We start from the raw sequence: 15,239 nt of genomic DNA, 5'->3' as shown, positions 1-15,239 counted from the left end.
CCTTAATTGCACTTTTTACCACAATACACATAAAAGGCCATTTAAATCTAACAATTGGTAAACTTAAACACTGTAACAGCAAAAAAATTTTCAAATCCATAGTAACCAGAGGCATTTTAAAAATAACTCACGCTAATAAAGCTTTTAAAAAAGGGCATAAAATACACACTTGAATGCTGGAAGGTCCGGTCTCCAGTCAACACTCTTGGGATTTACATGGGCAGCTTCCATGATGGGTAGTATGAATTATGTATGGACATTTTTCAACCATCAGTATAAAAGAGAACCTATGCATCTCTTCAGGCTCCAAAATGTCCAGCACATGCTAACAGCTTTTTGTCCTGTATACTAATGGAAATTAAATTAAGCTAGCCTATAGTCTCTGAAATCTTTCTGTGCTGGCAAGTAATCCATCAAAAAAATAGGTCCTATAATACTGCTCTTAGATCATAGTACATTCTGATGCCAGCGACAATTAATTATGAAGAGTACACATGCATTAAAATGTAAGATCTAAGCAATTTTCTTATATGTTACCTTTGACTTTGTTATAACCAATGAGAGAAAATAAATATTCAGTGTACTTTCTGTTTCCTCCCTGACAAGTAATAATAATTAACCCGTCCCTCCATGGGAAAGCTTATGAGATATGTGACTGCAGTGCTGATTCTACCAGCAGTCTGACATAGAGTCTTCTCTGTGTGCATGTGTGTGCGCATGTGTGTGGTACATTTCTTTGGCCAATTAATCTGGCTCTGTAATACTTGATCCCTTGCACCTGTTATCCACAAATAAATATGTCAGAGCCCATTCTTTATGCTTTCTATCCCCCCCTTCTTTTTCTTTCTGTGCTCTTTCTTCTGTAAGTTGGACAATGAGGAGGAAGAGCACTTTGATCCTATTTGGCATATGCTCATTAGGAACGATGTCAATTACCTTTAACTTGTAGGTCCAAATACAAATCTCATATGCAAGCAGAGGATTAGCTACCTGTCCCTTTGTTGGGGGAGTACTGCCCTGTAGAGAGGCTCATAAGCTTTTTGTGGCAAATAAAATATGAGACTTTGAAAATATCATTTTTGCACTTTTACTGCTTCATGTCAGTGGGGAGTCCGTATCACACCATTCAGTGTTAATTTCACAGCATTCCTAAGTCTTGCATTTCCGCATAACCTCAATGCCAAACAATCCAGGAGAGTATTGCAATTGCTTTTTGTTATCATTTTCATGCAAAAGGCAGAGACAATCAATATTAGGCCTTAGGCAACAAATCTAGTTACAGATTAAAAAAAAAAAACTGGAGGAAAGATGCAGCGACAAGAAAGCAGCACTGACTGAGCATGCTTCTACTGCGGCACAGACAGAAAGGTAGTGGACGTACTGTAGAAGCTGGCCATTACGTAGTTTTGGCAGCGATCACCAGTAAATTCATTTGGGCACCTGAGAGGAAAAACAAACAAAAAAAAATGGTAGAGAAAAAACAGAGAAAAGAGAAGAGGTGAATATATGCTAAGAAAGAAGCTCCTTCAGTGTGAACTGATAAGACTTGGTGAGTTCACTTTCAGAAACTGAATCTCAGTTTAGTGTGTCAAAATGGCTCAATGTGTTGAGAGCAACTCATTTGCTCTGTGGAAATGAAATACCACCCCCCCCTTGAAAAACCAGCCAAAACCAAACCAATCCAGATCAAAGTGTGTTTCGAGATGTGAGACAGAAATTCACCATTCCAAATGCCCAAATTGCTTTTAGGATGCACTTTCCACAAGGCAGCGAGGACACAAGATCTGTATATCACTCATCTTCGTAAGTTTGCTTTTTTAGGGTTGCACTTTACAGCAGTCTCCCAAACAAGAAAGCTGCCAATGTGTGCAATACAAATGCATCTGCAAATGGATGGAAAGATCAAAAATCACGCAAATGAGAACATTTTGGAGGTCAATAATGCCATGGTGTACAGATTTTACTTTAATGAATCAGGTCATAAATTAGTGTGTAAAGAGGCCAGTTCCAGCTGAACTGTGAAAACACCAAGTACTATTGATTTTGTTGCTGTAGTTGGGGAAGAAAGCAAAGTTCAGATTATTTTAACATACTTTCTTGGTTTTGGATTTTCATGGGCAGAGTTTCAGTACATCTTGCTCCAGTGAATCCAGGTTGGCACCTAAAGGGCAAAAACGTGATAAGCAATAGTACACCAAAACCGCTGCACTAACAGACTGACATCTGCTGGCCTATGGAGATGGGAGTGCATTAAATGACCTCCTGGTTAGGTGTTAGTGAAAAATGATCAGGAAAAGGTCCGAGAAAGTGTAACCTTTCCAGAAGATAACACTTTGCAAAATTTACAGCAAAAATCCACCAGAGGAAAAAAATCTAGAAAGTCTTTTTGCTTGTCTGTTTTGAAAAAGAAAGAAGAATCAGGGCTAGCAAAAATGTCCATCAGCTCATTGTTTATTCTACCTCATGAAGGGACCAGATTGCGTTTTTTAAAATTTGCAATGCAGTGCGCAACAGCAATTTACACTGTTGCTTTCACCAATCACATAAAATCTATGAAAATATCATGATTTCCCTATTTCTGTAATCACATGTTGTGTCTTCCAGTAATTTCCTTTGAAGGGGAATGGTTACAACAGCAATCACAGAAAAGCCAAAAAAATCCAAAAATGGGAGAAGACAAACTTAAACACAAAGGCAGGAAGTACATTCAACGTGGCTGACAAATGGAAAATAGTCAGTCCAGTCAATAAATAAGATGAGAGAACTGAAGTGGTCTCAAAATTTGAAGCCCCACAGCTGTCTGCCCTTTCAGTTCATAAGCTCTTCTGTGGACAACTTCAGTGCAGATTACTCCTTGGTCATAGTGAAGGAATTTCTCTTCTGTTCTTTGCCTGTCTTTTCTTCTGCTGCTGGCTGTCAGTTCTTCCTTCAACTTTATCCTCCATTTTGGGGCAGAGCTCAGGCTCCCAAAATATCACCATAGAAGTACAGGCTCCTGTGCTTCAGACATAATGAATGACTGTCCACCACACAAAACTGCTATAGATGTCAATCTTCTTTCTTCCTCCTTCTTTTACCCACACCTACCCAGCTTATAACCTGAAATTACCTGATATTTGCTTCCTTGAATACATCTCACTTGCATTGCCTGTCTCTCTGATGCTCTCCATGAGTTTGCAATGCTGCAAGAATCCTCTGCTCTTTTTCTCCTGCTGCCAATCAGATGCTAGACTACTTTTCCTTCATGACTTTCCTTCAAATGATTTCATCATTTACTTGTCAGGTGCCGAAGAGCGTTATTATTTGCAAATGCACGTTGTTCAGAACAGTTCTCCACCTCTTCTATCCAGCTGTCCTGATTTTTCAAATTCCAGTGTTCCACAATTACCTCTAGCCCTAAGGATCAGTGATGCTACTCTTGTACAAGTGGGATGTCCAGAAAATCACTTTGGCAGAGGACCAGCGTGAGGCATAAACACTAGTACCTTGTTTAAATAAACGACACAGGAATGATTTTGTATAATTAAGGTATATTTTGAGGACATGTTTGGAACTGATTTGCTGTAATGACTTACTTGATTGTTAAGGAAGGGAGTTTATGCTCATCAGAGCCAAGGTCACATCTTTGGTTAAGTACCCAGCCTGGAGAGATCTGTCTCTGCAGATATATTCAGTTGAGAAAAATGGAACAAAGATAACTCTGTCACGAAAAGACGATATTGCTGGGTGAAAACTTCTTTACAGTGAGGGTAACAGAGCCCTGAACAGGCTGCCCAGGGAGTTTGTGGAGTCCCCTTCTCTGGAGATTTTCAGGACCCACCTGGATGCAGTCCTGAGTAGCGTGCTCTGGGCAACCCTACTTTGGCAGGGGAGTTGGACTAGATGATCTCTAGAGGTCCCTTCCAACTCTGACAATTCTGTGATTCCGTGATAGAAGACTTCTTGTGTCTTTGATAGAAGGCAAAATCAAAGCATTTTGATCTGTGTTACTGAATGAGAGTAAAAATGTTTTATCCTCCTGATTTCAGCTTTATTTTGCACTATAGTGATCTTGTTAAATACCCATCCCTGGAAAGCTGGTATTCACATCTGCATTGGCTGTCACTTCACAGGGACCTCTACATCTTGTTTGTCAGGCTCAACCCTACACAATCCCAATGAACATACTGCTGATTAAAAGCCTCAGGTTTTGCTCCTGCCACTGGCCAGAGGTGGTTTCTTACTCCATCTGTGCTTGTTTTCAGATGCTGGTGCAGCTGTGGAGGTGCCGAAAAAAACCTGCAGCCCACTGGTGTAGACAATGCTGAAATTGCTTCCGTAGCGAGCAGTCATCCCTGTGGAGACGGCGCTGGAAACAGTTCAGGTGTGTTTATACTCGCTCTGAAACCACTGTCAGCAAACGGACTGCAGGGCCTGTGGCTGAGAAGTGATCCAGGGTGAGCCAGCCACGACGAGAGCTGAGCTGAGCCTGCCTGCTGTGTGAGTGCTGAAGGAATTTTATTGCTCAGATATGCAGCGCAGCACTGTTTCCAGTGCTGTTTGGCAGGTTGTTTACTCTAGGCTGTGCTTTTACAAACAGATTGAGATGGTGTTGTTTTCAAAACACCTTGCCCTACTCAAGGTTTTGAGAACGTATTTCTTGTTGTATCTCTAGTTATTACCCATGTACCGTTTTCTTTTATAACACTAGTAAAAGGTAGAGTCAAGCAACTCTGGGCAACAAGTAGACATTTATGCTGCAAGAGCTTTATAATCTCCTTTTTGCCTAAGAAAAGGTTACTTGGACTATTTATTTATTGTATTTACTGCTGAAACCACAATACTAAACCACATATACTAAAATAATTGCTTTTTTCCTCTACACACAGTAGTTGCAAACAGCAGTATTTGCTGTTTCAGAAGGCTCTTCTCAGAACATCAAGAGTATTAACATCAAACTGTTTTTTAGCACGAGAGGAGTGGCTGAATGGATCAGGACCTCACATTTTCATTTCATGCACTGCCTATAAGCAAATTCATTGTGGAAGAATGTTTTTTTTCAGGGGAAGTGCAGTATGCTTCCATATTTAGTAGTCCATTTCATAGCCTAAGTCAGAACTAGTATTTCTATCCTTCCCATTGAATGGATATCTCTGGAACTTTTACTGTCATCATGTCATCATGGAAACAAATTTTCTCCTTTTGCTGTTTTCAGGAACCTTCTGTCAATTTCTACTCCATCAGGACCCTTACATGAAAATGGATATAGAAAATGGCTATATCATTTAAAAGCACGTAATTCACTCTTTTGCTGTTAAGAAGCAGCATCCTTCTGTTAGAAAGAAGCGCTATTTTCTTTCAGTTAAACTCTGACGTAAACTCATTTCCTCAGTAACAACAAAGGCGCTACAAAAGATGATATCTGTGAGTAAGGAATCAATTAGTCAGACCAGCAAGGCCTTCATGGTAGGATACTTCAAAAGAACACTCTAAAAGCGTAACAGATACTATATTCATATAGATTTTTCTTCAAGTAAGAAACAAATACTAGGAATTCTGGTCTTAACTTTGTGTTTATTGAAGAAGCTATCTGATTTTTTGTCTTAAGTGATCTTGGGGACCCTTTTCCAACTGAACAGAAATGACTTAGGAATGACAGCCTTGTAAGAAGCCAGTAAGGTCCAGGCTTCCAAAATCTAGGTTTTCAAAACGTGACTCATGCTCCTATGAAACTACTGAAAATTTTATATACTAGTTTAAGTAGTCTCAAAGCTTCCTTTTTCATCTTTAGTATTTTGAGAATTTGTTCAGTCTGGAGCCATAACTATAAGACATGTACGGAACATACATGCTACCATAGATGCAGCCGCACGATGCATTACTAAGTCTTCACACATTTCTTGAGTACTTCACATGGTTACCTCTTGAAAGCAGGAAATTTTCTCGAAGTTCACACCAGTATCTGTGAGAACAAGATCTGATGCAGTCTGGATCATTATACTATGAATTTTACAAAGCACTTTTTTTTTTTTTTTTTTAAATACATAGCTAGATTTTATCAGAAGATGGATTTAGGAACTCCTTTTTTCTTTAATAGAATAGGGGGTTTACAAAACCAGAGATATCACTTGGAAAATTCCATGCTTGTTGTGAATCTGAGTAATGTTTTTTTGGTTAGGGATAAAACCAATTTAGAATTATATGGCTCATGCTTTAGAAATTTTGTTTTTGTCTCAACAGATGGACCATATGGAAAAATGTGAACTTGCTACTGAGGCAGAAATATGAAGAGCAAGTACCATATTTCAAGCATTCTGTTTCCACAGGCATGTTCTGGGGGAAGATTTATTTTCTCAGAACAATGAAGGCAATGTGTACTGGTTAGGTATTTAGTTCAATTAACACTGGAACAGTAGAATTAAAAGTAGACATCTGTATTTTTAATGAAATAAGAAGAGAATCATATTTTGTCTCTTTAGTTGCTTAGTACACCCACTTTCAAGTACTCACACTTCTATTTCTTTATGTGGATGTATTGCATCCTGTTTCACTATATGACATAAAGTTTCAGTTCTGGCAACTATTGGAGGGCATAACAAAAAGCCCTGCAAAATAGTAGTGGCCCTGCCTGTCCTCAGGATAAGAATCCTTTTCCATTGCCTTACCGTAAATGAGATTCACCCTCTCTGATTTTACAGCTCTGATGCTTTTTCCAAATAGGTCTTGGGCCACCCAGAGAGAAGCACATCTGCCAAATGTGGGAATTTCCTTTTCTTCCAATTCAAGTGAAGAATTAAAGGTTATTTCTTGTCTACAAGTGGGGAAAAAACCCCACAACCCACTCCATTCAAGTGTCTCTGAGACTTTTAATTAAAAATTACCTAATCTATAAAATCAAAGAAACACACTGATTTTTTTATTTTTTTTTTAAAGTCCCAGTGCCAATGAAAATGGGATACCTCTGAAACTGTCAAGACAATTCTAATTATTAGCAGGACTGAAAGATGCTCAGCTCTGCTGCCCTGGAGTTTTCTGAGCAATGTTTGGATAGGAAGTTGAAACAGGCAGGTACGTTCTCGTACATGCCCTGGAGAATCTTAGCAAACTGCTCATCTTGTACTGTTGGCTTATAATGATCATGTAAATTTAACACAAATCTTTCCTTCTCTTTCTCAAAAACGAATCCAATTCACCAGAGCCAGTAATTTTTCCATACTCACTTTAGCTAAAAATGATTCTAAAATCAATGAAATATTCATTACTTTCAGCAAAAGAGCAATCTGTGAAAAATCAAAGCAAACCAAAGCTCATAAAGTGCAGGTAACATCCTCCTACAAAAAAAAAAAAGAAAACTCACAGGGAAAGCAGAACATTGTGGGATTTGCTGTCCGTGGGTTTTTTGGGTGTTGTTTTAGAGGGTTTTTTTGTTGGTTTTTTTGTTTGTTTGTTTTTTCAAAATTAACAACAGAAACAAACAGTCAATGTCTTCCTGGCCTAATGAAAGCATCACAGACCTTCACCTAACTCACCCACCACAGTCATTTCTACAATAAGTGTAGTCTGATTTTTAGTCATAGCAGACTGAAAATTTTTGCAGGTAAAGCAGATGGCAGTCTTTATTGACCACTGTCTCCTGTCTGTCTGAAAAACAGTAATATCCTTAGTAAAAGTGCTTGCTTTCTGCTCAGTCCTGCTAGGTTCAATCACGTTTCCCATGGTTTAAATCCTGAGTTCCCTCTCAAGCCAGAGAAGAGCCATAACTCACTAGGACTAGTTCAGCTCCAGAGACAAATGCTACATGATGTGTTAACCAGCCAGGAGGTGAACTCCAGTCTTCTCCAACATAATGGACTATTGCAACAGCCCGATAGAACACAGGCCAAGACCTGAGAAAGGTGCACAAGCACACCGTTAAAACTAAATTCATACAACTTCCTGAACCAAGATCCTCACATGAAATAGAAACCTCCACCAATTAACATGACATTCACCGTTTTTTATGCAATTAAACGCAATAGCAAAAACTCCAGTTGTGAATCTGGTCTCATCAGAAAACATTCAGTTACTACAGCAGACAATAAAAATAACCAGTTTGTCCTGTAACAAGGTTACTTACCCAATGCAGTTATACACACACCTTTTTTCGCTATTTGCATTGTATGTGTTTAATTATTTCTAAAATAAGCCTCAAGTTGTGCTACTTCCTGCCAAACATCAATGGGACTTGCTATGCCAATGTCATATAGGAAGATTTCCTGGTTAGCCTCTGTTATGCCTCATATATAGAACACAGAGGTCATTCTTGGCAAGTTATTTTCACATCCACATACTTAAAAATTAAGAAGTACCTAATGCCGCAAGTACAGGAAAAGCAATTGTTCATGTGCTCCTTTAAAGAAAAAGCATTTCTGGAACTTGGTGGCTCCACCAAAATAATCAAATAGGATTTCTTACCTGCACAGGTATCTTGGGGGGTTTGGAAGGTCTTTAACCATGTAACACTCTCCCCCATTTACACAGAAGGCTTTCTGCTTTATGTCACATTTCGTGAGATGACTTGTTCCAGTTGTAGAGGTGGAAGTGGCTGGAAAAGATAAGAGTGAAAATATGGATCAGAATGGCTTAGTTATACTTCTAGACTGGTAAGCATATTTGTATGTGAGGGAAGAAGTAAGGCCAAAGAGGATCTGGCAAGTTCTGAGCTCTCTATCTGCTAGTATCACAAGCACTAATTACCTGACCCTGTATTTTGTTGATCAGCACAGGGAGTGGAGTTTACATGGATACCTCAGAGGTACGCTACATCACACACAGCCTGGGAGGAAGGGGGGATTTCACTAGCCCTGTCTATCAAGTGACCTTAAATTTCTGCAACACTCATGGGCATTTCACTAAAAATGTGTCATTTACGTGCAATTACTTATATTGCATTAATTGCATTCAAGTGATTTTGGGGTGCAAGTGTCATTACAAACTACTGATACCGTGTGCAATAAAATGAGTTCCGGGACAAGGTTTCTTCCTGGAATTGCCTCAAAGTAGGTGTTTTTCAGTGAACCTTAACCTGTGGCCCCATGCTGATTCAGTCCCTTGGGATGGAACCCCTCGGTCCAGCCACTGTCCTCCTCCCAGCGAAGAGGGTGACCAGCTGAATGCCTCTTCCCCTTCTCCTAAACAAGAGCTGTGGCTGCTTTGGTTCGACCCTGTTAGGATAGAAGAGGATGGGGGAGCTGGAGGCATCATCCCTTCCTGTGTGTATACAATTGCCATCCTTGTGGAGTCTTTGATCTGGAGGCCAACCTAGCAACTCCTGCAGATGGGCTCATCTGCATGAAGTATTAACAGTTTTGGGCCACCAATGCTGCTAAGCTGCAGCTGCAGACCTGAACTAGAATCTCTGGTTGGCCCCTAGTTTGGATAAGTTTTGCTCTAAATTCTGTTAGAACAGGGTAGGCATGCTTGAAGCCTGGACACCAGCCAGTACTCAGCTCAGGAACCATGCCACTGGTGGGCTATGTGACCTCTGGCAAGTTATTCATTTCACTTGATTTTATCTGCCTAAAACTGAATTGTTTAGTTGTAAGGTGCTCTCCACCACTCACAGAAAGCAGCTCAACTTATCCCCACAAAGGGTGGGATAAACAGCCCCTCTGATGGTGTCTGTCTCCCTACATTGACTGCAGAGCAAACTTAAGCTCTTGAGAATATGCTCCTAATTTTTAAATGGCTAAAAGTAACTGAAGTGAGTGCCATCTGTAAAAATTGGGGAAGATTACTGCATGTTTTTTGTTTAGCTACCTCTAGACATACAGAAGTAAGAAATTTTATTACATGTGCTGAACAAATCCCAATATTTTTGTTTCTGAAAGATAGCTTCTACCCTGAGGTGGAACAGTGCTTTTATCTACTGACTGATTCCACTGGAGTTGACTATAAAGTTGCAAACAACTACACAAAAGTTGTCTGCTATTCAAAGCCTTTTCTAACATGAAGGCACCCAAGGGGCATGTTTATAGTAGGCTATGCGTAACATTCTGCCATTTGCTGCACACATCTAATCCAAAGAAAACATGTTTTTGGCTATCAAAAAATACCACTTACACATCTCAAATTCTTCTTTCTGAGAATAAGGATAAAGTAGTCCTGTCACATTTGATTTTCATGTGTTTCCCATTATCTTCCAAGTAAAACTCCATTTTTAGCACTCAGCACTGGGGGGAATGGGCCACCTTGGCTGGCACCATTTTCTAAGTGGCTTTAGCTATCTTGTTTCAATAAGACATGAGTTAGTGACTGGGATATTTAAGTTTCTGCTTTTACTCCATCAAAATCCCATATGCTTGTAAAACTAATGTCTCTCATACCCCTTCCCTCCTTTGCCATTAATCACCAGAATGCCAGTTTCTTTCTCTTTCTTCCATGATGCCTTGCTTGCATGGCGTGCCCCGCTCTGATGGGCCAGGAAAAGCCCTCCTCTCCTGTGACCTTTTCCAAAACTCAAGCTCTTTCCTGCTTCTCACTGTTGCACCCACCCTTTGTGTTACATCTCCCCAGATCATGATCTTGACTGGGGCCTCTGAGCGCTAATGAAATGCAAACATGGAGTACTAATTCCTCATAATAACACATTCCTTTCTCCTGGCCCCTCAAAGCATGATTTATAACCTCTCAGACCAGATAAATTTATACCTTGTCTAGAGGCAGGCAGGAAAAGGGGTCATGTTTTAAGAGTAGTCTGACACTCTTCCAGCTAGCACTGGTTCAAACAGGACTTTGCACCCAATGTTGACAAAACGCTGGGCAACAGATTGCCATCAGCTCAGCGGTGAAGGGTCATCTATGATGTCACTGGGCTTACCACCATCCTTGACATGAATCTCAGGATGGGGAGATCTGACTTGTGGAAGAGCCTTTCCTTCACTGGCTTGAAAGGAGAGACCAAATGAGACACCTGATGTGACAGGCTACAGCATACCAAGAACTAAGATGTGACAAATGTGGGTGAGTGAATCCCATCTGCACAGTAATGCACATTTTGAAGCCTTTGTGGGTTTTAACAGGTAAACTCACTGTTAAGCTTATCCCTGCTGATAGCCTATCCACCATTGTGTCCTTTTACCTTATTAAAAGGCTTCAACCTGTAAGTGAGACAAGCACTCTGAGGATGTCCTCAAGCTCTGAAAGCTAATGCATTAATTCGGAAGGGAAAAAAAGCAATATTATCTACAGCATTTATGACAAAAAACCCCAAACCATTTTGCTATCCTGCTAGCTAATGGAATGTTTAAATTGAATTATGAAGGTAGATACAGTAGCAAGTGGTCTCATTGCTATCTATAATTGTTTTCATTGTCTCCCCTACTGCTTTTTCTTGAAGCAGCAACTCAATCAAAAGCTGATCACTGCGGATTTTCAAAGTAACAGTTATTTCCCAGCTGATGTAAGTGAGCTTTGGATAGCAGCAATTGCTCTGAACCTATTACTAGTGATGGGAATAATCTACAGCTCTCGGAGAAATCTCATGATACAAGGGGTTTATGCATATTTGTGAGGAATGCCTCTACCCACGTTTTTGGCATTGCATTTTCGAAACTTGTATAAATCTTGTGCGAGAATTTTCTCTGCAATACAGATCCAATAGCACCATAGTGCCAATTTGCCTAAGCTTTGTAACTCCAGGGAGTGAGGGGAGGAAAAAAGTCTCCAGTGAGTTAATTCTGATATTAATTTTTCTTTGCAAAGGATGCATAGTTCTTATGGCATATGGCCAGTATTCAGTAATAGACTGTAAGTCTATTTTGCAAATTAGATACAAGAAACACTAACTATGGTTTTGGGTTTCACTTAAAGCCACATAACGGAAGAAATGTGCTGTTTGGGAGCAGGTGTTCATCGGAGCCCATTTCATACACTGCATAACTAGCCCCAAAACACTGCCTTTCCATACATGTCTAGCAGACATGGGCTTGGAGAATGTATATTGGGAATGACCAGCAGTGGTGAGGTAAAGCACAGCTGTAGACCACATATCTGCTTATTGTTCTTTATTCACCTATTCAAAATTTGTACCTCCTTTCTTTTCTATAATATTTTCTTCAGCTATACAAGCACAAGCTGGTTTGCTTTAGAGGCCTATACCAAACCCCTAGTTCAGTCAAAGGACTAAATTACATGCTGTAATGAAGTTTGAAAATATCATGCACAAGATAACATCTGAAAACACTGCATATTCTACCTTTTTTTTTTCCTCTTCCATGCATGCAGAAACACCACATTTAAAAATGGAACTTCATGCAGTATGAACAAAGTCACTACTAGTGCAAATATTCACATGGCACAGAAAAACAATGAGATCAGCTCTCGTCTATAGGAACTGCCTGAAGCTATTAACAAGAAGAAAAATAGGGTGTATTGCATCTTTAAAAACTCTAAAATGTGAATTTCTGCTGTAAAACTACCTTAGGATCATTTCCTGTCAAGCAGGCACAACTTCATGTAATTCTGAGCTTATCTGGGGAATCTCTGACCCCTTTTTGTCCAAAAAACCCTCTCAAGTTCAGTGGTACAGCAGCAGGACTCCCAGGCCCTGCACAGGTGAGGCAATATGCTGAGAGGAGCCGTAAGGGATCTCTGAATACAGACTGAGGGGCAAGGGCTTTGCAACATCAACAGAATAGTATCCATGCCTCTTCGAATTGAGTTTCTGCAAAGCTGGTGTAAAATCAGAGGACACTCTGATTTTGCTCAAAGTCGTGCAAGGTGCCTAGTGAGAGGCTTATTACTCAATGGAGACAAAGTCAAGAGGCAACTGATCCTATTCAACTCACTCTGACTTCCCCGGTGAGCCCAACTTGCAAAATACTTGACACTTGACAAAACCTTGGCATTTCTGTACTGCACTGAATGAGGAAAACTGCTGGCTCCAGCATAACTATGGGCAGCAAAAGCTATATGGGTGCCTTCAAGGAGAACAGAGGCCAAAACCTGAGAGCAATCAAAAACTAGCCCTTCTCAAACAGACAAGATTTTCTATTTTACCAGGTGTGTAGAAGGACATATTTCATGTCCTTCATAGTTAAGGGTTCCAGAGCCGAAACTGTATCCATGCAGCTCTGAACATACCAAAGTTTTAAAAAAACTATCAACACCAACAAATAAACCTCAGAGAAAAAAAATGTCCCGAATGCCTCTATAGGAGGCATTTACTGTCTATTTCATGGGATTGCTCTGAAGTTTTCACAATGCTTTGATGATGTAATACTCTAAACTCGCTGTTCAATCTAGATACAATTTTTTTCAGTCTCTGTCTTCACAAATAACATGCAATGTAACAGACTCCTAGGACCTTCACAGGAGACCATTTAAGGCGCCTGCTGCTTTGCCAGAAGCTGGAATTAACTGCTTACAAGTTAGAGGAATTACTCTCTGGCCCTAAGACAGTGCTTTCTCACTTTGGCACTATCTCTATGAAGATCAGGGCCAGCAAGAAGGAAACAGGAAATCGCTGGGTCTGCAAGATAGAAACTTCAGGAAAGACTGAGAGCACATAAACTCTTGCTGAACCACGGCAGTGTGTCCCTCTTCCCCCTACGACATGGACTCGGTGGCAATTTCCCCTCACAAATGCACCCTTAGCAAAGCAAAGGAAAGCAAAGGAAAAAAAAAAAAAAAAAAGTTAGACCAAGGCATCTACAAAAAGGAGAATTTTTGTGTCAGGACAGAATGAGCTGACCAGACGAATCCTGCACTCGCTAGGATCCTCCTCATCATCTGGGAAAGCAAAAGAAAAAAAAAAAAAAAAAGAAAAACAAAGGACAGACACTGCACCACCCGATCGCTTCCTCCACGATAGTCCAACAGACTGACCCACTTGGCAGGCGCGCGACTGCGAGACCTGCACAGCATCTGGCTCACCAGGCAGGGTCAAGAGGTGACACAGGCTAAAGACAGCCCTACCACGAACAATTTTTGTTTGCTTCATTTAACTTTGAGGTGGAAGGAAAGATTGGCAGAGACACACAGCTCATAGTTTATTAGTGAGGAAATTACTGTTTGCAATTACTGCTTGCAAACACTAGAGTTTTCAGAGAAAGGAGGGCAAAGTGGGTTGTGGAAGAGTGCAAGGGTGTATGAAGAGACCTGGTTGAAACCAGGTTTTGAGACAAAGCATACTTTCCCATTGTCATGAAAGATGTCAGCTTTCACTTCAGTGTGATGTGATAAGTGCCTGCAAAAGGTCTGCAAGGGCCTTTAGAAAACATTCCCCACCTGGTGAAGGGAGACATGAATGGCAAAACACAAGGCAGTGACAGGCCACAAGGTCCCAAGATGAAAAATGTGTGTGTGGTGGGGAAGGGCAGCAAAATAAGAAAAGAAAGGAGGTGCACAGGAAATAAGCACAGATGGAACTAGTTCAGGAAAAACAGGTCTAAACCCAGGAACTGACAGCCAGATAGGGAAGTGCCTTTACTACTGTGGGACCCTCAAACAACCTTGAAAATGCCAGGAATGGGTGGAAGGGTCTGAAAAAGCATAGGCCTTAGACTAAAGCAGACAGCAGGTAAGCAGCTGAATGCAACTGCCATAATACAGTGACCTTTACCAAATGTGGAGTCCTTTGCTACGCCGGAGAGCATCCCACCATGTGGGAAAACCTAGGTGGCCAATAAATTGTAGGAAAGGATTCCTGGCTCATCTTGCTTCAGAGGCTGCACCCTGCTCTTTTCCATGCTTGCTGTGCAGCAAGGTAAGTAACTAATTGGGCTGGAAATTCATAACAGAGGTGGAGCCCATGCAAAACAACCCATAAACATTTCATAAAATGGAGGACCTTACTCCCATGTATGTCAAAGCTCCTCCACAGAGCTCTGAAAGGTCTCTTCAGGCTGCTAGGGAAGGACCATCAATGCAGATACAAAGCAGGCCCTGGAAACCGTAAAGAACACTTAAAAGAGGAGGTGAAGCTTCATAAAGCAAGAGCTGGCCAGAGACTCCAGTTCCTCCTCCAGTGCACAGCTATGGGGGACCAATGCATAAAGAAATCAGCTGTTAGACAGGTGAGAAACCATCTTCTTCTGCATGCCAGGGTGTAGATGCCAACCCCAGGAGAACTGACTGCAGCAGCAAACCACCTGCAAACCACTAGGCAGGTCAGGTTTTCCTGTTGGTGCCATGGCCCTGCCTAATCAATGAGAAAGAGGCTATGGTACCATCTGCAGTTGTGTTATAGCCTGCAGAGGTGACTGATGGGAGCTAGATGG

At 40.9% G+C, this 15,239-nt stretch overlaps 1 protein-coding gene across 6 annotated transcripts in view; it reads right to left on the bottom strand.

The window, feature by feature from the left end:
• Positions 1-15,239, bottom strand: part of NRG1 (neuregulin 1) — a 312,373-nt gene that overhangs the window by 34,651 nt on the left and 262,483 nt on the right. For 5 of the 6 annotated variants that reach the window (XM_014958107.1, XM_014958106.1, XM_014958103.1 and 2 more), the window contains 2 exons: positions 8,434-8,563; positions 1,382-1,440 (listed from right to left, as the gene is read on the bottom strand). In XM_014958107.1, coding sequence (XP_014813593.1) covers positions 1,382-1,440; positions 8,434-8,563 — 189 coding nt within the window. Of the gene's footprint in view, positions 1-1,071; positions 1,441-8,433; positions 8,564-15,239 lie in introns of those variants that run through there. The other variant, XM_014958108.1, reaches the window with a different exon arrangement.

The sequence above is a fragment of the Calidris pugnax genome, unplaced genomic scaffold (assembly GCF_001431845.1).
Source record: "Calidris pugnax isolate Ruff unplaced genomic scaffold, ASM143184v1 scaffold317, whole genome shotgun sequence".
Lineage (NCBI taxonomy): Eukaryota > Metazoa > Chordata > Aves > Charadriiformes > Scolopacidae > Calidris > Calidris pugnax.
The sequence above is the reverse complement of the archived record's forward strand: the minus strand, read 5'-3'. Positions and strand labels throughout refer to the sequence as shown.